The following is a 17926-nucleotide window of genomic DNA, read 5'->3' on the forward strand; positions in this document are numbered from 1 at the left end:
TCTTGCGGAATACATTTTTTTTGTGGGTTTTCTGCAGGCATCTCCCTCATTCTTCCTCTACTGAAGAGAGTCACCAGTAGTGTGAATAACCCTCTCCTCTACCTTTCCCTCTGCTCCAGTCACTGTAGTGGAAGAGATGGTGGGCAGTTGATTCTTTACTGAACCCATCACTAAAGAGTGTGTGACAGTCCACAGTCCAAGATGCTTTGGATAACAGCCAAAACTACAGAGAATGCGCCTCTACTTCCAATAACGATTTCATACTGGTGAGGAAACTATTAATTCATTTTAATTTAAATGTCTGTGTTATTGTACACTCTCACTGCTATGAAACTTTGGCACCTTTGAAAACGAGTGTCTCGCTCAATTAGTGTTCTGAGGCCTAAATAAAGAATATACTGTAAATATAAAAACACTAGTAACTAACAGTCAATTTATCAACAAGAGGTACATAATACTTATATAAGCTAAAGAATGACATCTAGTGGGCAATCAGTTATAACAAAAAAGCAAAACAATGATAACATTTTAAATATGTTGTAGTCTAGTATGTGATTACTGCAGTGAGCCCAGGCATGAATTTCAGTCAGTAAAACCCCTTTTTTCTGATCTACCCACAGGATATAATTGGGACCAAGCTCTAAAAATGGCTGCCACCAACCATTCTGTAAAAAGGAAAGCCTACTCTTCTGGGAAAGACTGGGAATCTTGCTTTGGACAAGTACAAAGAAGACTAACAGAGAAACCCTGGTAAATCAGAAGAAATGGAGTTACAAACGGGGTTACAAATGGGTAGGAATATATGTTCTGACCAGGATACACTCAGACTTTACTACCAGAAGAAAGGAATAGACAAATCTATGGAGATTGGGACTTTGAATAGAAGTAAATCTGTCGAACACCAATTGTTAATGGTGTGGGTACATCTGTTAAATACTTTATTCATTTTACATAGTTACTATGAGCATATGAGTGTAACTATTGTGTATTAGCCTATATTTATATGTCATCCATTCCCCATTTGAAATCTGAAAATCTTTTGCGGCCCACCCAAACCTTTCACAACAACTCTGATCAGCACAGGAGAGTGAGATGTAGTAATTCCCTATATATTTATTATTTCATAAACAGAACAATTCTATGTAAACATGGGCCTATGGCAGTGCAAACTAGAAGGGCACTCAGAGAGCACTGACCACCGCCACCATAAAATGCCCCTCTCACAACGTTAACGAAAATTAAAAAATGTTCAGGGATGATTCATGATGTCCTATGATTCTGATCTGATCAGGTTATTTCCTTGACCCATGCTACACCCTCCACCATGTTTAATACATTTATTTTCAGTGCTGACAAACGGCACTGAATATAACCTACTTGGCAGAGGTCATAATTACTAATTCATCCACCTGCACCGCTGAGCATGGCACACAGCGGGCAGGGGATTGTCCTCTGGTCCCACACATGATCCCAAAGAAGGCCTTCTCATTTGAGTACTTTATGAGTTTTGTTTTGTTTACACGGATTCGTGTTGATCTTCTGATGATTGGCTTGTTGAGGTTGATTCTCCATTAACAGTTTTCATTTTGCCACTTAATAGTCACTGCTGCCACGGCAGATATTGTTTTGTTAAGCTCTTCCCACAGAGAACTTGTGTGCTAATAACCTTACTGAAGATCTGGAGCACTGATGTTGCTGTGTTGTTGGACAGGTTTTCAGTGAGTTGTATAAAAGTTATTTATAATGTGATTATGACTTAATATTACCTGTGATATTGTTATAATAAAAGATGTGATTTTCTTTAAATTAATAAATGAGCAATGACTTCCAGTGGATTAAGAGGGAACTTCTTTTGGTTCTTGTCTTCTGGACACTGTTCATGATCATACAATAAATAACCCTAAATAACAAACTGTATGTTGTTGACATGTCAAACCAAAGGATATGACCTACAAGATAAAAACAGAGATAGGTGCAAAATATAATTCCAAGTAAGGTCATGGTATTAAAATATGATGTAGTAGGAGGACTAAGACCCTTACAATTATCTTTTTAGAAAGTGCTTTTTAGAAAGATGTGTTGGCATTGATAGGGTAGTTGGTTAAAAATAAAGTAATTATCGAATTTTCTATCTTTTAAACTTTTTTTCTCTATCAATACTAGACATGGCTAGCCTGGATACCAGCCCAAACCCCACCCACAACATTTTTGGTCAGGGAAGTTGTGTCTGGCTCTATGCAGTTGGGGAGAGAGTATCAGAAGTCAGGATTCTGTCGTACCAATCAAATTGTCAGGGCGGGCTTTATACGATGATGGACAGATGACCAACCAACGCTTGAGTTGATTAGATAGATAGATTAGAAATCGAACCAAGATGGCGGCGTCTTGGGAGCCTGTTAATGGGACATATTTAATGTGATTTAAGCTATCTACACGACTTTTTTTTATGTCTACATTAACATCTTAACTGAAGCGCTCTAGACCATTATTGATAGGTTATTGCTAACGCTTAGACAAAAAATCCATTTAAACACATAGTAGCTAGCTAGCCTTGCTGCTAAAAAGTACGTGAGCAGGCATATCTCACAGATATTGACAGCGCATTAATTTTGAAAGAGGAACAGAGAAACGCGATCAATGCATTTGTCGATCGAAAATATGTTTTTGCCGTCCTTCCTACGGGATCCGGTAAAAGTTTTAATGTATCAGATGGTCATACTATGTTGCTCTGATTGGTTGTAGGTATCCAATTGCGCGAAGAGGCATTTTTTTTCCTGGTTCGTTGAAATACGCCCCATAATCACAGCCTAATGTGTCAGACTCATATTCTGACTAGAATTATGAGTATGTCATCGTCAGGCTAAGACATGGCCTTAATTGTGATACTTGTAACATTATTATTGCTCAGTTTCCACAAATGCTGATAGAACTGGGGACATTCTGAAGCATGTCAACTCAAATACAAAGCTGCAGGCTCAAATAATATAGGCTATAACTAGCATGAACGGAGTTCTCGAACCTACCATGTAGTGGGGTGGATCCCACTACTAAAGCTCGTGCCGAAAGCGAGAGTGCCAGGGTTGCAGCTTGAAGCGAGACCCGGCAACAGGCCTAACCGTGTTTCGTCATTTCGTCACGACGCGACACAAATATACCATGTCCAACACCTGCGTAGCCTACTGATAAATTGCGGTAAATTCGCCAACCGAACTGTCACAATAGCACCGCTTTGTGATCTTAAGAGGGAGGTTCTTCCCTGTGCTAAACATGAACTTCGTACCTTTTTGTTATCAACTGTTCTTCTTTTCATAGGCTCAGATAGAATGCGGGAACGGTTCCTAAATGTGCCGTACAAACAAAAATTGGCTACAAAGGAGGCTTTTGTTTGCGCAACTGAAGTTGGGCGGTAGTTGAATTGATCGATAACATTTCCTGACCCGCTTCGTTTCAAGGCAGTCATGGAGATACTGGACGAGGAACAACTCAAGATGGCAGAGACACTGCTGTCTGACCTCTTTCCTCAGTCGTTGCAAGTGGGTGTTTCTATGAAGTGCGCACGTGAGTCCGAGATGATATACAGAATGCAATAAAGATCTTATTCGTTAATAGTGTTGGATTTCCGATATGTGAAATAAACGTTTCCCTACTCGTTGTACTTGAAGGTTTGCCGTGTTGTGAGAAGCTCTAACTTAAAATTCTACGATCAACTTTTTTGCAAACGTTTGCAGCCGTTTGGTGAAACTTATTTTTGTTTCCAGGTGTATGGTTACATTTTTCAAATAAACAGAGTTAAATCTGACCATATGGATGTACTGGTGGACCGCTGGCCAGATTTCCGAGTAATCCTCATCCGACCACTGCGGGAGAAGGTAAACCGTAAGCACTACATGTAGTCTGACAATTCAGTAGCCCTTATACCAATCTAGTTCTGGGAGTATTCACCTCCACTGTTCAATTTTACATCGGTGGTTTTTTTTGAATGTCGAAAACTAATTTGCTTGTATTTACAGAAGGAGGATTTCTTCAAAGACATATGTGTTTACTGCAAAGATGGGGATAAACTAAAGAAAATATTGCTTGAGACAGAAATTGTCAACTGGCAAAACTATCTTTGCTTAGGTATTCTTTTTTGTTGTTTTGTCTCTAAATACCTTTCCAGTCTCCCAGATGATGTCTTATACATTTCTGCACCTAATCTGTGTTTTTATGTGACTTGAAATATAGGTGTAGACTTGTGTTATGAGGAAATTATAACAAGTATAGCTGCCACCAGAGGTGCAACTGGAAACAAGTTAGCTGTGTGTCATATGCTGAGACTGCAGGATCCCTCTCACCTCCCACAAACAGACAGGTATACTGTTTTCATAATGTTTAGGCTATAATGTCTATCCTAGTTGTGCACTAAACTAGAGTAAAGTCTAATCGCTGTAAAGTTTATGTAATTTATTTCAAATGCATGCTTTGTTTAAAAATCATTTAAATTGGTTTGACTATTTATGTAGTATTTATTTATTTAACCCACCAGTCAAATCAGATAATGCTTTTAATTATCAGAGCATGTTCAGGTGAAAAGGAGTATCCAACATGCTTTTGGCCACCCAAACCCATCAGATTCTTCAAATGCTTCCAAATTACAATATAATTATGGATCATATGTTGGCCATTTTAATTGTTTGGTGTAACTCCGCCATATCACCTGTACCCTTTCCTAGTTTCCTATATGACATAATGCTTGCAGGTGGATTGTACTTGAGAAAACATAAGAGCAGGGATGACACACTTTATTATGATTTCAGAAAATAATCGTTAGTCTTCAAAAACATCTGTCCTAATTATGTTTCTTTCACTTTTTTTTAGCTCAGCAGTAGCAATATCCTCCCTTGATGAATCACACATTTCTTTGGTTAATAAAACCTGGAAGTTTGGGGAAGGAGAACACAGCGTGGAGTTTATCAAGAACATGATCCGCTATTTTCCCACCTGCTGCGTTTTGAATACCGAGGGTCAACCAGTGGCCTGGGTTTTAACGTATGCTTATTGTGCCCTGGGAATGCTTTACACACAGCCAGAGCACAGAGGGAAAGGTTATGCAAAAATCCTTATCAGTGCTATATCGAAGAAGCTCCATACTCAGGGTTACCCTGTGTTTTGTTTCATAGAAGAAGAGAACCAGCTCTCATTTAAGCTTTTTAAAAGTTTGGGTTTCACAGTGGAGCCCTACAGAGCTGCCTGGTTTAATTTCAACCAGTTCGGCTAAACTTTGGTAATAAAATGACCAGACAATAGGCCTATGTGTTGCATTAGGCTAATGGTGAGTAAATGACACTGCATCCTTAATTTAGTCCTTTCACAAATGTAAATGATAGATTTCATGCATATTCATTCTGGTCTGTTTTGTGTAACAATATATTTGTATATAATCAGAAACATTGAATGATCTTTCAAAAGGAATTTGCATAACATTAAGCTTTATGTGTGTTAAAAGTGTGCGTTACTATGAATTCAGACAAATATGACAATCTACTTATGTTTACACCCAGTAAATTACACAGTAACAGATTAACAATGTTGATTAATCTAGGAGAGTGAAAGTAAACTGTGAACTGTGTTCTTTATTTGTATGCTAAATAAAATGAACATACTGTTTTCTCCAACAATATTATGTTGCCATGTTTGACTCAAGTAAAGATCACTTTTTGATGGTATTACTTGTTAATTATATCACCAATTCCGTGTCCATTGACACTACTGGGAGGACATATTGGTATCATCTTGGAACACTAACTTTTTTACAAAAAGGTTTATTTAGAAAAATCACTAAAAAATATAGACCTAAAGTTACATTATGTACATACCATAGCACAGGTATTTATGAATACATGTGCATTTGAGGTAGAGGAGGCTATTTACTTTTTCTCCATGTAAATTTCAAGTCGGAGCAGCCATTTTTCCCAATACTGTGTAATTTTTCCAAAGTCAAGAAAGTGGGGGTGAGCGGGTGAGCCATCCTTGTAGGCCACCACAATCAGACCGTTCTTTATCTGCAGGGGAGAAAGACCCAAGAAATGTTGGAAGACATTCACTTCCCAAAAGATGCTTTCGTTTTAAGCAAAGATTGTACGGTAGTCATGATTTCACCTGGTAACTGTAGTTGTCATCACTGTTCAAGGCCCCAGCATATGCAGCAACCTGGATGGGATTGTCATATGTGTTGTGTAGAAAAGGCTTAGATTTTTCTGAAGTCTTCCAGTCAATTGCACACAGTGTCCCTCTGTGGAGAAAATGTAAGGTGCCCAATGCACATTTATCCAGATATATTATAATTCTGGTGCACTAGACTTAAGTTATATGGGGAAACAATTAGAATATTCACATTGCAGGAAAGAATGGGAAAATGTGTGACAGCAATTAAACTCACCTGTACTTAGCCACGCAATCTACTATGCCCACATATTTCAAAACCTTGTGTTGTACTGCACTCTCAATGGCTCTGACTTCACTGATCTCATCAAGAACGTGTTGGATACTTTCCACGTATCCAGCTGTGTCTTCACTGTATTCAGTTTCTTCTTTAGAGGTTTCAGAAGGAGCAAGTGCATCCTCAAGTACAGTATGAAATAATTTTCCCTGCTTGAAAAGGTCTAAGAATAACAAAAATGCGGGGTTTTTTTTTCAACCATTGACTCCATTTTCATGTTATTTGTGATGCAATACTAAAAGAAGAACCTACTTGCGCTGTATGCCTTGAAGCCTTCCTCTCCCAGCTCGGCCAACATCTTCCTTTTCCATCTCTCCAGGTAAAACAATTGTTGTTGGGACATTGTTTGTTGGAGAATACGAGTAACACTAGGCATATCAGATCTTTCCGACCCTCTTGGAAGAGACAGGCGGACAAGCTTCCCTGGGTCGTATTCCTCAGAAAGCATTGTTTTTTCTTTCTTTATAAGGGGGTGAAAGGTTTTCGGCACAACAGGCGTAGGTTTGTTTGAAGATGATTTTGATCTTACAATTGGCCCGTACAGTGTGTTGTCCTCCTCCTCAAGGGAGTCAGGAGTTTGACAGCTAACTCTTGAGGACACAACTGCCTTAACGAGGGAAGTGTAGCGCTCTGTATCCACTGTTCCATATTGACTCGGCTTCTTTCGAGAAGTCCATGCGCAAGACGTTGAGAAACATTTATCAACGGAAATGGCGTTGCAGTATTGAAACAAACGATAAACAAACCTCCTAGATTTTGTATGAGGTACCAACATTCCAAAAGTCATAGTGAATCAACCACTACAGATAAAGTACACCGTGGTTGTTCTTGTAAGTAAGTATCATAAGCTCACGTACTCTCGGGGCATGCTGGGAATGTGAGCTAATAAAACATAACCATAAACTACTGCGTCCACAATATAATTCCTAAAGATCTTCCGTATGGACAGAATAAAACTTATCTGAACACCGCCATTCATTTCATATGTGTTTCAGTCAAATAGATCCGGCAATTCACTTCCTCATGTGCAATGCGTTCCCTACAGAGCTCTCAAAGACCTAGGAATAATAAAGATTTGTGGGTGTTATCACATTGTTCTAGGCCTGATTGCAACTTTTCTGGAAGAAAATTGAAAAGCTGTCCAATAAAAACCGTATAAATGGATACATAATTATTAAAACCCCATTTGAAAAAAAACAAATGTTATTTCTAATACTTAGTTGCCTGTCCGGACTTGTAGCTAACTTGTTACTGTGACTTCCTCATGGGAGGTGACCAGAACGGCTTGACTGGCATTCCAGTAGTGTAATCACATGGGTTTTGATAGACTTCTGTCCAATCGAAGTCAGCGGCGGACAACGTCTGGTTAAAACAAATTGGCCGACGGAAAGGTTGATAGGGATGAAAACGTAGGCGCTGGTGGATGGACAGTGGAATTGTAAAAATTGTATCTGAAACCTTTCGAGGAAGTACCTTAGAAGAACAACTTTTTCACCATGACATCATCTAGAGAAAATGATAAAGAGAAGGTAATTTACTAGCTACTTGTCTAAGATATCTTGTTGGATTGAGATATTGACTAGTTTTGATAACCCCTTTAACTCAGCATTGGGTTATGGAGCTAGCTAGCTTTACAACGTTTGCTAGCTAGCTAGCATAGCTAATCGGTTGGAATTAAGATCTGACTGCAAAGCTACATTTGTTAGCCAGATGACTAGCTAGCTTGCTAACTTATTATTTGTTAGGTAGCTAGCTACTTAGCGAGTGTCAAAAATTGTCAAGTAAGAAGGACATTAATGGCAACACCTGTTGTGCTTATCAGATTAGGTGGCTAGCATGCTAAATAAAGTAAGCAGCTTTATTTGTAATGTTCTGTTTATTCCTTATTGAGAAATCAATAAGAGGTTGTCCCAACATCGGCAATTTAGCTGGCATTAATCTATAACGTTACTTTTACATACAGAAACAGTAACTTTCTTTCATATCATAATTCCTTGAAAAGTGCCAATTTTCCTCCACATCATTGCAGCTCAATTCTGAGAAATAATTGCTGGCTAATAATTTACTGTATCTCACCATTGGTAAAATATGTGCAGTAAATTACTTGTTGTTATCCAGAATGGAATATTGGGTTGTGAATGGTAGCTTCTGATCATCGGAAAGTTACTAGATATGAGTGAATATCATTTTTAGGATTCTAAAGCTTAGCTACTCTATAAGAATAGTCTGAATAAATCAAGCTAGTTTCCTGCGGATTTTTCAGTTGGAAGTCTCTGTTTCACCAGAAAGTAGGTTTCAGCTGACATTGCAGTATTGCTTTGTAGTAGTGTAAGCTGAAAATAAATCAGTTGAAATGAAAGAGAAAATGGCAATTCATTGGAGTTGTTATTTTCAGACATTGTGGCTTTTTATTTAAGCCATTTGAAGTGAAAGATTTAGCAATGTAAATCGCCAATGAAGTAAAGGGTGAAAACTGGAACAGGTATAGTGTTGGGCCATGGTCTGGCTGAGACATCTGGAATTTATGAAATAAAGCTTCATCTCGGGTATGTCGGCCAAGGCCAATACGTCGAAATTCTTCCTGCACACAGCATTTAGTTTGTCCCGTCTGAGTAACAAAACGGAAAGAAAAAAAGTGCTTCAGAGGGTCAGTGAGTTCAGAACTGAGAATTACAGGAGACTTTAGGTAGTCTTAACCCTGATCAGTTTGCATTGGAACAAGTGGGATAGTGTGTGTGTGTGTGTGTGCGTGTGTGCGTGTGTGTGTGTGTGTGTGTGTGTGTGTGTGTGTGTGTGTGTGCGTGCGCGCGCGTGCTGAAGGTAGTGAAGATGGTCCAGAAACTATTTCTCTTCTTTTCTCCTCCAGCTCCGCTCTGTGTCAGTGGACCTGAACAATGATTCCTCCCTTCTCATTGACATTCCGGATGCCCTTTGTGAGCGAGACAAGGTCAAGTTCACTGTCCACACCAAGGTACAGTAGACGGTTACACAAAGTGCACATTGGCTACAGGGTATATGGCTGTATGGCAGTGACACACAATGAGTGTTTTGTGTGTCTCACTGGAATGGAGTTTGGGCGTTTATACATTGTGAGTGTTACCTATTACTGTAAAAGTAATATAGCAGTTACACAGTGAAGCTATATGAAGCATACTGTGCGAAGCACAATGAAGCAATATAAAGCATACTCTGTGAAGCATAGGGAAGCATTATGAAGCATGCTTTGCAAAGCAATATAAAGCATACTGTTTGAATCATAGGGAAGCATTATGAAGCATACTGCGTGAAGCATAGTGAAGCCTTATGAAGCGCACTTGATAAAGCATAGTGAAGCACACTTTATTAAGCATAGTGAAGCCTTATGAAGCGCACTTGATGAAGCATAGTGAAGCCTTACGAAGCACACTTGATGAAGCATAGTGAAGCCTTATGAAGCACACTTGATGAAGCATAGTGAAGCCTTATGAAGTACACTTGATGAAGCATTATGAAGTACACTGATGAAGCATAGTGAAGCCTTACGAAGCACACTTGATGAAGCATAGTGAAGCCTTATGAAGCACACTTGATGAAGCATAGTGAAGCCTTATGAAGTACACTTGATGAAGCCTTATGAAGCACACTTGATGAAGCATAGTGAAGCCTTATGAAGTACACTTGATGAAGCATTATGAAGTACACTTGATGAAGCATTATGAAGTACACTGATGAAGCCTTATGAAGCACACTTGATGAAGCATAGTGAAGCCTTATGAAGTACACTTGATGAAGCATTATGAAGTACACTGATGAAGCATTATGAAGTACACTGATGAAGCATAGTGAAGCCTTATGAAGTAAACTTGATGAAGCTAGGTGAAGCCTTATGAATCAAACTTGATGAAGCTAGGTGAAGCCTTATGAAGCAAACTTGATGAACCATAGTGAAGCATTATAAAGTACACTTGATGAAGCATAGTGAAGCTATATGGTCCATACTGTGTGAAACATAGTCAAGCGTTCATACTATGGATATTATGGATTATTGGTGTCTGAGAGAGGCAGTTCCGTACTTGCAGTGGTAGTAGTAACATGTATATCTCCCAATGTTTTTTATTAACTATCACATTCTCATTTAATGACTGTGGTTTATCTCATCAACATATGATTCACTGGGCAAATCTGAATAGCTGTTAGGCTGTAATTGTATATGTGTTGGATAAGTGACTGTTTGTGAGACGTGGAATGACACAAACATGCCATAGACCCATGATTCTGTATGCGTGTGGTGCCTCAAAGCAATGTTATTTTGTTTCATTGACTGTGACTGGATGTGGTTATCTTCCCTTAGACCACACTCAGTTCCTTTCAGAAGCCAGATTTCTCTGTGTCACGCCAGCACGAAGACTTCATATGGCTACATGACACGTTGGTTGAGACGGAGGATTATGCTGGTCTCATCGTAAGTTTCTGGAGGAGAAATATGCCAAATGTGGACACTCTTTGTAACGGACTGGAGATGCCATACCTGACAAATTATATGTGCATCCTCGGGTTTCTTTTCAAAAGTTTTGAAGTGCAGCACTAGAGAACTGAGGTGTGCCCATCTTAACAGTTTGAATGTCACTATAGTGGATATGCCATGCGGCATGGCTTGTTACAGACCTAAGCTTTTAACGTAAACTGTGCTCTTTTACCAATGTGTTAATGGTATTTCTGTCCCCTTAGATCCCTCCCGCACCCCCAAAGCCAGACTTTGAGAGTCCTAGAGAGAAGATGCATAAACTCGGTGATGGGGAGGCCACCATGACCAAGGAGGAGTACACAAAGATGAAGCAGGAGCTTGAGGCGTACGTTAAAACTAAAACAAAAAAATTGGTAGCATACATATATTGAGACAATAAAAACTTTGTAGCTTAGTTGCATAATGTCACAGTACTAAACTGTCTCTCTTTTATTCCATTTTATTCTGAATTGTTTAGAGTCACAGCAAGAAATGTAACCAACTTTTTGGATTGCCTGTATTTCCTTCCAGGGAGTACCTGGCTGTGTTTAAGAAGACTGTCCAGGTGCACGAAGTCTTCCTGCAGAGGCTCTCTTCCCACCCAGTCTTCAGCAAGGACAGAAACTTCCAGATATTCCTGGAGTACGACCAGGATGTGAGTCTTGATCTGAAATGCTTCTTAGCCAGGAAATGCGGAGCATGCACATGCGGCTCGCAGCTTACTTCCTCTGCTGTGATTTGCTGAGCAAGCAGGTTGTGGGGCAATAGATGGGTCATTTGGAAAGGTGAGGAAGTGTCAGGGGGTGGGAATGGCGCTTGGACTTCCTTTTAAAAGGAGTAAGAGGACACACAAGAGAACAATGACTTATGACAGCCACATCCTGCTTAGTTCAGCTCAAATAGTCATTGACAACCATAAAAAAAATCGGATCCGTCAGCCCTTTCCGAATGAGGACGTGACTTGCAGTCTGCATGAAATCAGCCAAAGAAATTTCCAAAACATTGAGCTATTTATACGCACAGCTACTTTGATTCAGCGCAGTCTGGAGTGTTTACCAGATTGGTATAAACTTGTACCATGATTGTCTGGTTTGGTTGTAACATGTCCTTGGTCCTACAGCTCAGTGTGCGAAGAAAAAATGCCAAGGAGATGTTTGGTGGTTTTTTCAAGAACATGGTGAAAACTGCTGATGAGGTCATCATCTCAGGGATTAAGGTTGGTCTTGTCTTTTTGTGTTGTCTACCAATACCGTTTTTATATATATATATGTGTGTGTGTCTGTCTTGTCTGTCTGTCTGTCTGTCTCTGTGTCTGTCTGTCTCTCTGTGTGTGTCGTGTCTGTCGTGTCTGTCTGTGCACACTTATGGTAGTGTTTAAGATAACAAGCCTCAAAGGCATGATTGGGACACTGGTCTTATGGTGTGATGTCTTTTATGGTTTAGGAAGTGGACGACTTCTTTGAGCAGGAGAAAACTTTCCTGCTTGATTATTACAGTAAGATCAAGGACTCCACTGCCAAGGCGGAAAAAATGACTCGGTCTCATAAAAGTATGCCCATTTTAAAACCAGACTTCACCCATGTTATGAAACCATCTTGTGCTGAGAGAAGTAAATGCAGTAACTGTTCTCATCTGTGCTTTCAGATGTAGCTGATGACTACATTCATGTCTCTGCGACTTTGAACAGCATGTGTGCAGAAGATAACACTGCCCTGAAAGTGTAAGTGCATTGACCTCTGACCAACATACAAAAATCTTGTGTTCAAGCGTTTTTATGCTCATATTCCATTTTCACTGGTTGCATATGGGTGCAAATGTGCTAAGATTAGAGACCAAGATCTAGCCTTAAATATCATGTGTTTGAACTTTAAAATAGTCAGTTAAGCGAATGTTTATATCTGTATAATGTAACCGTTTCTGTTTGCTCTTGCAGCCATCTGGAGAAGTTTGCCGACCTTTTGGAGAAGCTCAGGGTAACGGCTGTAGCCTTGCATGTGTTTCGCTGTCCTACAGTTTCTAATTATATGTTTGTGTTGTCAAGCATGTCTTTGGTTAATGTGTTTGCTCTTGATTGGTAGAAAGTGGAGGGCAGAGTTGCGTCAGACCAGGAGCTGAAGCTCACCGAGCTGCTCAGGTATTACATGAGGGACATCCAGGCAGCCAAGGTGAGCTATACTTCCACAACTGTTGTATTGCAACTCTGAACAGTGAACCCTTCTGTGCAATCTCAATTAAATTAAATTCAGTTGTATTTATATGGCACCTTCTGTGCAATCTGTTCTTAGTGCTACTGCTTCAAGGAAATTGATGTAAGAACATTTTCTATATCGTGCACAGGACTTGGCCCCATAGAAACAGTAGAATGGACATTTTTGTTGCCAATGGCGCTTTTTATTCTATGTCAAACCCAGAACAGGAAGTTCGATCAAAATAGAAATTCAGTTGTTTCCTAATGGTTTAAAAAAAAAAAAAGAAGATGGATTTGTGTGCTTTCTAATATCCATAGCAATCAGAGACATTGAGGTCCCCAATGAAGTAGGAAGCTCTGTGTCAAACCTGGAATAGGGAGTGAATTAAACAGTGAGGATGGCATTCACCTGTTTACATTGATTTGCCGTGGTACAATGACTGTCAAATAAAGGGCATACTATGTGTTCATGTGCTGAAAGAGTTGAAAAATCAGAATGAATGGATCAGAGTTAATAATGATTGACAATATTTAATAATCCAATGAATCTTATATTTATTTTGTATTTGTTGCTTTTAATTGGACTAAGGCTAAAATGTAAGCATTTCTGGTTGAATATACTATTAGAAGGATTGACCTGAGAGAGGTGTGAATGAGTGTTCCCACCTCTTCCCTTCTCTTGGTCATATCAAAGTGTGTTTGATAACCCTTGACTTCATGAATACAGGCCTCTGTGACATTTGCTCACAGCTGGATCTCTTAACCAATTTTCCCTGCTTGACGAATGTTGCAGAATTTTCCTGTCTCGGAGGTAGTAGTTTGATACATATTCATGGAGGGATGGGGCTATGGGGTGACACCCCTTATACTCAGAGGACATAAGAACTGAAATGTTACAATGGCTGACTAGAAGAGACATAGGTAAAGCTTTTGTGTGAAACCTCTTTCTCTCTCCTTTGATGCGCATCACTGTTCAAGACTAAACCTGTTTCCTGACTGATCATATCTCAGACTGAGTCCTCAACAATCTTTTGGTACTAAAAAAATTACCATCAGTGCCATCTAGTAATCCCCAGCAAAGAAGAAGGTTCTGTAAACAGAGGAAAATAACATACAGTATATCCATTCTGTTCCGACTAATTCTAAGCTCAGCACACAGGGGAAGCTTCAGGTTTATGAGGCACACTGCTCAAACACCACCTCATGACTGGTAGTTCATCACGATGTCCCCTTCCACAGGACCTGCTGTACAGACGTGCACGAGCCCTGGCCAACTACGAGAACTCCAACAAGGCCCTGGACAAGGCTCGGCTGAAGAGCAAAGACATAGCACAGGCAGAAGAGCACCAGCAACAGTGCCTGCAGAAGTTTGACAAACTCTCTGAATCATGCAAGAAGGGTGTGTGTCTGTGTGTGTCTCTCTGTGTGTGTGTGTGTGTGTGTGTGTGTGTGTGTGTGTGTGTGTGTGTGTGTGTGTGTGTGTGTCCATTTACACATGAGCGCTTGAAACATGTAGCAGGCAATCATCCACATTTTCTGTAGACATAGGTATAATTTCATCTTAAAGCAACTGGAAGAGTAGTGAGGGCCACATGACCTTGACATAAGTGGTGTCATGACCTTGTGTAAACTCTTTCTTTTCAGAACTGACGAGCTTCAAGGGCAGAAGGGTGGTGGCCTTTCGCAAGAACTTGATTGAGATGGCGGAGCTTGAGATAAAACATGCCAAGGTCAGTGCCCACACTAGAGTCTGTTGATGTGGAGGATGTGTGTACAGTTAGATTTAGTAGTAGAAGTATCCATGGCTCTGTCTCTCTCTCTCTCTCTTTATCTCTCTCTCTCTCGTTCTATCTAGTCTCTATGGAAGTCTTTTGTTTACCTAGTGATATGTGTTAAGGTTTAGGTGTCCTTGTTTTAACATCATTCTCTCTCTGTCCCAACAGAATAATGTGTCTCTGCTCCAGGGATGTATTGACATGCTCAACAGCAACTGATCGTCAGGCTTTGGTCACCTGCCTCGCTTGACTACCTTGACCAACCTTGTTTGAAGGGAATGTGGGCCATTTTTTTCTCCTTCTGAAGGGTTAAAAAGAAACCACTTAGTCAACCTGCACAAGAGCAACCAACGTGGCTGCCTGTATGTTTACAGACCCGCTTACCCCAAACCCTCCATGATCCTCCTGTTGTACTCCCTCCTGCTTTGACTTGTCTTGGGTGTCTCTTGGTGCACGACTGTGCATGGGATGCAAAATTCCCTTCAAAACCTGACGGCAATTTAAAGACTTGATTTTCTTTTTATCTGTTTCAATTGCATACTATCCCTTATTCTGCAGTCCCCCTCCAATGCCTTAATTTGTTGGCATATTTATGCATTAGAACGCCGTCATGTGGAATGATCATTTATATCTAAAACCTCTCCCTTATCTCAGCTCGCACAGTGCGAGTTTAGAAGTTTGCGGAGACAACCTGCCAAACAATCCACCATTCAGCCCTTCTCTTCAGACCACCTGGCCTGAACGAGTCTGAGATGTAGTTTTTAACGCAATGCACTTGCTGATCTTTATGCCTTTTCCTGGCTGATTGTCTTTTCCATGACAAGACAATGTGTCACCAAGAGGCAGCAGGCCAACTGCTGCTGTTTCAAAGAGTATAATATGCCTGAACAAGTTAAAGAGAAGTTTTATAACTGTTAAAGCACAATTGTAGAAGGGGGTGGGGGGATTGATTCTCAGACATTTGTGCCTAAAATAAGGTTTCTTGTCCTAACCAATAGTGTATGATTGCAGCTGGGTTTGGCTTAACCATGCTAAAAATGATCTTTCAAAACCATCCATCACACAGACTGAAGATCTGGACCACAGGAATGCTGACCTGGAATTATGGTCACACTCCTTGTCAGTGGCTATTCCTGAGATCTGCTGTCATTTTTATCCCAAAAGCAGCCTGCTGAAAGCATATCCCTTTCAGGAAGATGATTGGCCCAGTCAGCCACAGATGGTTTTCCAGCAGTCGAGTCGATGAGTTGTGTGGTGGTGAATCATGCAAAATCAGTCCCTCTCTATTTTTTCCGTCCTACTATCCTAGTTTCGGCACACACTGAAAAAGCATCAGTTCTTTCACAAGTAAACGACAAAAGCACGCTTCATTCCACTGCGCTGCATTCTCTGGTTAAAGTCCCTGCACTTATAATTAGATGTGGTTTGGTGAGCCATGTGCCTCTTTACTACTCTTCAAAGGGAAGACAGTGATGGCAGAGTGTGACATCTGAACCCAACCCTTACACGTGCTCACACACGTTCTTATATGTATACTAACTATGTTCTGCTTGCCCCCTGTGATAACTTGTGTATCCTTTGCTTGTCATTGTAATGCTCTACTTGCCTTTCTTTTTACAGGACTAAAATTAAGACTTTGCTTTGTTTTAATAGTATTGTTACTGATGCAAACGTTTGTCTTATGAAGACCAATTGCTTGAAAATGTCAATAGAGGACCAAAAGAGTTTATATTGTGATATGACAGAAGATTTTTTTGATGACAAAAAAAAAGCAGTTTATACATGAACCACTAAGCAATAATGCAATCATGGCCAGGCCTAGTAGTTGAAAAGTCAAAAAGTTTTTGATAATTGAATGTATTTGTAATGGAATGCAGATATGTTTTCACATGGGTTCCTTTCTTTTCTAAGAGAAATCCAGCGAGACACTACTTGCAATAATTATATTAAAAGATTCCTACTGCCTCACATTGTTGTTTTCTTTCTGACTAATTATGCTGCCCGCAGTAATGATTTCACACCCTCTATAGCGTACAATGACAAGGGCGGATACCTATTTCAAATGGATAGGTGTGTGTGTGTGTTATCTATAAGTTTTCTAGGTGTTCGTTGTCGCGTAAGCTTTGGTTTTGCTTTTTTTTAAAGTTCATTCTTTTACTGACGTTAACTTAATGCAACAGAAGGTGGCAGTGCCCGTCGTCAGAGAGCCGAGTTGTATGTGCGACTCGCAGAGCTTCCTTCTCGCCGGTTTTTCCCTCAGTGGTTATTCCACATGACGTTAGCAGCATGCGAAAAATTCTTGTGTGGGTGGGTGTACGGGGGCTGCAAGGCATCTGGACTTGGACTTGGTTGGACGTACCGAGCTTTAACACTCATCCAAGCGTTGGCTTTGTTCGGTGGCGGCCTATTTCGGGACTGAACTCATGAGAATTCCTGAATTTGAGAATGGAATGGACGTCACTGATTTCACTTTCAACTTGTCAGTCCTGGATATCCTCAAAAACGTATTAAAGTTTGCAACATGGGCGATGTACAACTAAATGTCAAGGAGTTTTTAGCTTACATTTTAATGGAGATAAAATCAGTATCCCTGTACTATATATGTATAGAAAATGATCAAATTTGTATACACATGTTCAAGATATCAGTTCAGACATAAAAGTCTACTTAATTTGCACTTTGTTCTACACATTCCAGACAGCTTAATCAATCTGAAACAGATTAATTACTTTGTAAATAGTTTGTATTTGTTGTTGAAGAAGTGCTATCCTTTATGGAGGGTGGATTTGCTCCACCTACTGTACATGAGAGTCCAAATCTAGCTATTTTGTTTATGCAATATGTTGCAGCTGTGTACAGTACAGCGATCCACCGCATTCCACTCGCGGCCCAGAGGCCTTCCACTGAAACGCACACAAAGCAGCTTAGTTGTCATATGCGAGTTTGTGTGCCTGTGTTTATGCTGGAAAGGGAAGATGGTTGCCATGGAGAACAGGAAATCC

General features: G+C 40.1%; 3 protein-coding genes across 3 annotated transcripts; 2 read left to right on the top strand and 1 right to left on the bottom strand.

Annotated features, from left to right (window-relative positions):
* Positions 1-3082: 3082 nt before the first annotated feature.
* Positions 3083-5540, top strand: LOC308373343 (glycine N-acyltransferase-like protein 3). Its single transcript, XM_080848802.1, has 6 exons — positions 3083-3192; positions 3313-3533; positions 3759-3869; positions 4011-4119; positions 4225-4351; positions 4858-5540. Exons 2-6 carry the CDS (start codon positions 3459-3461, stop codon positions 5255-5257), a joined length of 822 nt encoding a protein of 273 aa, XP_080704928.1. The 5' UTR covers positions 3083-3192; positions 3313-3458; the 3' UTR covers positions 5258-5540.
* A 366-nt stretch (positions 5541-5906) lies between these two features.
* mgme1 (mitochondrial genome maintenance exonuclease 1) lies at positions 5907-7382 on the bottom strand (the record flags this gene model as incomplete). The annotated part of the gene is made up of 4 exons (XM_080848365.1): positions 6731-7382; positions 6419-6641; positions 6139-6271; positions 5907-6041 (listed from the first exon to the last, which is right to left on the bottom strand). Exons 1-4 carry the CDS (start codon positions 7263-7265, stop codon positions 5907-5909), a joined length of 1026 nt encoding a protein of 341 aa, XP_080704491.1. The 5' UTR covers positions 7266-7382.
* A 499-nt stretch (positions 7383-7881) lies between these two features.
* snx5 (sorting nexin 5) lies at positions 7882-16740 on the top strand. Its single transcript, XM_080849452.1, has 13 exons — positions 7882-8007; positions 9345-9449; positions 10809-10919; positions 11186-11307; positions 11493-11616; positions 12082-12177; positions 12405-12510; positions 12606-12681; positions 12895-12934; positions 13040-13126; positions 14389-14548; positions 14794-14879; positions 15093-16740. The coding sequence occupies exons 1-13, from the start codon at positions 7975-7977 to the stop codon at positions 15141-15143; spliced, it is 1197 nt and encodes a 398-aa protein (XP_080705578.1). The 5' UTR covers positions 7882-7974; the 3' UTR covers positions 15144-16740.
* The last annotated feature ends 1186 nt before the right edge of the window (positions 16741-17926 follow it).

The sequence above is a fragment of the Sprattus sprattus genome (genome assembly GCF_963457725.1).
Source record: "Sprattus sprattus genome assembly, chromosome: 12".
NCBI classification, from domain to species: Eukaryota; Metazoa; Chordata; class Actinopteri; order Clupeiformes; family Clupeidae; genus Sprattus; species Sprattus sprattus.